General features: G+C 40.9%; 1 protein-coding gene across 3 annotated transcripts in view; it reads left to right on the top strand.

The window, feature by feature from the left end:
* Nucleotides 1-4,171, top strand: part of setdb2 (SET domain bifurcated histone lysine methyltransferase 2) — a 10,326-nt gene that overhangs the window by 2,675 nt on the left and 3,480 nt on the right. For 2 of the 3 annotated variants that reach the window (XM_016494161.1, XM_016494163.1), the window contains 3 exons: nt 1,258-1,552; nt 2,441-2,832; nt 3,496-3,665. In XM_016494161.1, the coding sequence (XP_016349647.1) occupies nt 1,258-1,552; nt 2,441-2,832; nt 3,496-3,665 (857 nt within the window). The remainder of the gene's footprint in view (nt 1-1,257; nt 1,553-2,440; nt 2,833-3,495; nt 3,666-4,171) is intronic. The other variant, XM_016494162.1, reaches the window with a different exon arrangement.

The following is a 4,171-nucleotide window of genomic DNA, read 5'->3' as shown; positions in this document are numbered from 1 at the left end:
CTACATTGTTTGGTGGAAGAATACTGTTTTTATTAATATCATTACACTTTATTTGCTCTGTTTTATTCTGTGAAACCGTACTACGTATATGGAATAACTGTTTTATAAAAACAGTTTATAAAAGCTAAGGGGGTTCAAAACACACTTTTAGCTGTTATAAATTCACTGTAAACCACGGCTTCACGGGGCTTATTGCTTTTATAAACTGGTTATTCCATATACGTAGTTAGGTTTCACAAAATAAAACAGAGCAAATAAAGTGTAATGATATTAATAAAAACAGTATTCTTCCACCAAACAATGTAGCTCCTCAGAAACAGTTGTGGTTGCAACAAAGTGGTTGCCGAGCAACACACAAATGTAAACAAAGGTGTATGTTACTTTGTAGAGTCATTTACAACAGCTTCGAACGCGGCTCAGCCAATCAGAATCAAGCACCGGAACTCTCCGCTTTATAACAGTGGTTTTGAGGTCCTAATCTCCTCAAATGCATTAGACAATTAAAACAATCCAATCGTATGTCATAATATAATGTTATATTTACCAGAAACACATCTTTAACTGTCTCACAAACATAGTTTCCCCCGACTGATGAATGTAACATTGTATAAACTTGTGTAGCACACAGGAAGTGACCTCGTTTGAACCCTGAGTTAAAAACCTTTCCTCAAGATTTGACACTTTGTAGCGCTGACTGCGTTAGAACGTTTAACGCTGTTAGCAAAGACACTGTAGGAAAGTGATCAAACAAATATTCGTGTTTGATTTATGAGAGAATAACTACAAAACAGGCGCCTCGTTTATAAAGACAGAGTAGGACAATCTCAAATGTGAGCTTAGAGTTACAGTTCCTATGAATGATTTATAAAAGCTATTATCACATACATACAAGACACCTACTCAAATATCATTGTGTAACAATAGTTCATATAACTGAAAATCTTGTCAGGCATATTTTGAACAAGATGACATTAAAAGGCTGTTTAATGTTCAGCCCCCAAATGCTGATTAATTGCCATTTTAAATATTTTTGTCTGGAAAATTAAAGTCAACACTTAACTTGCTTTCTGTGTATATAAAACCATTTTTTTAAATTTAATTTGTAAACGAGCGACCTAGGACTTTGATGTGCCACAATTCAAAGAGTTACACAATCCAGTCGAGAGGTAACAAATGTGTGAACAGCTGTCTCGAGAGGTTTTTAAGGCAGAAAATGTTTCATTTTAGAAAGTAAGTTGCTGTTGTGATGTCTGGCAGACTCTGCAGAGACAGGGAGTCGAGCTCCGATCACAGCCAGACGTCTGCAGCGAGCTTCTGTTCTGAAGAGCCCAGGTCTCCTGTGCATCTCGTCTACCATCCACACGACTGCAGCGCTGCATGCGTCCCGCAGCTGCCCGCTCACGCAGACCGCTTTCTGGGTCACAGCCCGCTGCGCGCGCCCATGCTGTGCCAGTTCCAGCGCCACTGCGATCCACACGATGATTCTGACGCACAAGACACCGGTGTGCTTTATAAAGCGCCGTGTGGACGGAGCCTGCACTCCCTGGAGGAGGTAACGTTTAATGAGCTTTCCATTGATGTATGGTTTGTTAGGATAGGACAATATACCCCAGCGACTTAACGCTGCTTTTGTGCTCCAGGCTCACACACATATATATAGCACATTTCTAACACAATAGACCTTTTTCACATTTCCGGGTTTCTCAGCAGCGGAAGTCGTCATAGTTGGGTTAACTTGAAGAGCAGTGAATGGGAGAGTGCCACAAATATATTTTCTGCATTCCCAGTTGCTCAAATAGCAAAAGAAAAACTCCACGATAGTGTTTTCATGACTTTCAAAAAAGGGAAACAAATTGAGAGAGTCTGATAACGGCAGTTAGAAGAGAGAACGAGGTCAAATCCCTCTCATAGACACTGCATTAGAAACACCCTCGCATTAGCCTTAACTAGGTTTTTTGTAATTTGATGCAAAGGTGATAAAATACAAAGTATAGTGTTATAAATGTACATACATTTAAAAAAAAAAAAATAAATACTATTATCCTTTTGCATTATTGACACACTATTTTCCTATTTAATGCTGTAAAGCTGCTTTGACACAATCTGTATTGTTAAAAGCGCTATATAAATAAAGGTGACTTGACCGTTAAAACGCGTCATCACATTCTTGTGAAAAGGGTCCATGGTAATTCAAAGTGCTTTACATATAAAAGGAATTAAAATAACCATAAAAATTAATAACAACAATAAAACAAGGAATGTAAACATTTTAAAATGATTTAAAAGGTTCAGAATAAACATGATTATACATCAAATACAGTGCAGTCAGTTGGGACGTAGCACAGTGCTCATTCAGTAAATGCACAGCTAAACAGATGAGTTTTGAGTCTGGATTTAAATATGGCTACTGATTTAGCACGTGTGATCTGTTCTGATCGAGGTGCTTCAGTTCCTGCTGCAGTCAGAGAGCCTCGGCGTGCTGCAGCCAGACAACTTCAGTTTCGACCCACAGATTGTTCCAGAGAATTGTGCGCGAGCTCCGGCCTCGGCTGCGCTGCTGTTAGAGCGCGACCTTAGCCGCGGGATCGAGCCGGTTCCCGTTTCTCTGTTCAACGAGCTGGACGGGACGCGGCCCAAAGAGTTCCGCTACCGTAAAGAGCGCTGGCCACACGGCTGCTTCCTCAGCGCCGCGCCGCTCTTCTCAGTGTGCTGCGACTGCACAGACGGCTGCGCAGACGCACGGAGCTGCGCATGTGTTCAGCAGACGCTCAGAGGCGCGGGAGAGCAGCAAGCGTACAGACACCAGCGGCTGAGCGCGCCCCTGAGCGCGGGGTGAGTCGAGATGAGCTCGTGATCTGTCATGTGATGTCATGTGATGTGATTTGTCATGTGATCTGTTCTGATTTGTTGACCTGTTGTGATTTGTTGATCTAAAATGTGATTTGCCATGTGATCTGTTGATCTGTCACGTGATTTGTCGTGATTTATCACATGATTTGTCATGTGATCTTTCACGTGATTTGTCATGTGATCTGTTGTGATTTGTTGACCTGTCACGTGATTTGTCATGTGATTTGTTGATAAATCATGTGATTTGTCATGTGATATTTCATGTGATTTATCAGGCGATCTGTCATGTGATTTGTCATGTGATATGCGATGTTATGTGATTTGTCATGTGATCTGTTGTGATTTGTTGATCTGTCACGTGATCAGTCATGAGATGAGTCATGTGACTTGTCAAATGATTTGTCATGTGATGTTAGGCGCATTCGACTTGAAGCGGCACTGCGCACAATGATCAGTGTATGACATCAAGTACCACGAGAGCGATTCGAAAGCATAAGGATCCGTCTGCTCTCTTATCGCTCTCGCAGTACTTGATGTCATACACTGATCATTCTGCGCAGCGCCGCTTCAAGTCGAATGCACCTGTTATGTGATCTGTTGACCTGTCACGTGATCTGTCATGTGATCTGTTGCATGATCTGTCAGGTTGTTCGAGTGCGGCCCGTGGTGCAGCTGTGCGAGGAGCCGCTGTCAGAACCGTGTGGTGCAGAAGGGTCTGCGCGTGCGGCTGCAGGTGTTTCGTACGCCGGACCGCGGCTGGGCCGTTCGCTGCAGAGATGACCTCGACAAGGGAACCTTCGTCTGCATTTACGCAGGTACACAGATACCGTGTGCTCCTCATAAACTTACACTAAAACCAAAATAAAACGTTTTCATTACTTAAACTAAAATAAAATATAAATCAAAGTTATCATTAAATCAGAAAAGAAACTTTATCATTACTTCAAATATAAATCAGGGTTATTATCATTAAGTTATGAAAGCTAGTTCCTGCTACAAAATAAAAAAAAATTCAAAAGTAAAAGAATTCTGAGTTTATATCTTGCGGTTCTGTTTTCTTTGTTTCTGCCACAGAATACAAAATAAAAAATCTCACAATTCTGACTTTTCTTCTTCTCACAATTGCAAGTTTTTTACATCACAATTTATAGCTTGCGACTCTGACTTAGAATCTCTCAGAACTGCAAGAAAAAAGTAAGGATTGTGAGATAAGAAGTCGCAATTACCTTTAAAAAAATTTTTTATTCTGTGATGGAAACATGCGTCCGTATTTACTAAAACTAAAAACATTTTCATTATAAATCAGGGTTGTTGTCGTTAA

The sequence above is a fragment of the Sinocyclocheilus anshuiensis genome, unplaced genomic scaffold, assembly GCF_001515605.1.
Source record: "Sinocyclocheilus anshuiensis isolate Anshui unplaced genomic scaffold, SAMN03320099.WGS_v1.1 scaffold2585, whole genome shotgun sequence".
Lineage (NCBI taxonomy): Eukaryota > Metazoa > Chordata > Actinopteri > Cypriniformes > Cyprinidae > Sinocyclocheilus > Sinocyclocheilus anshuiensis.
This window is presented reverse-complemented; position numbering and strand designations above follow the sequence as displayed.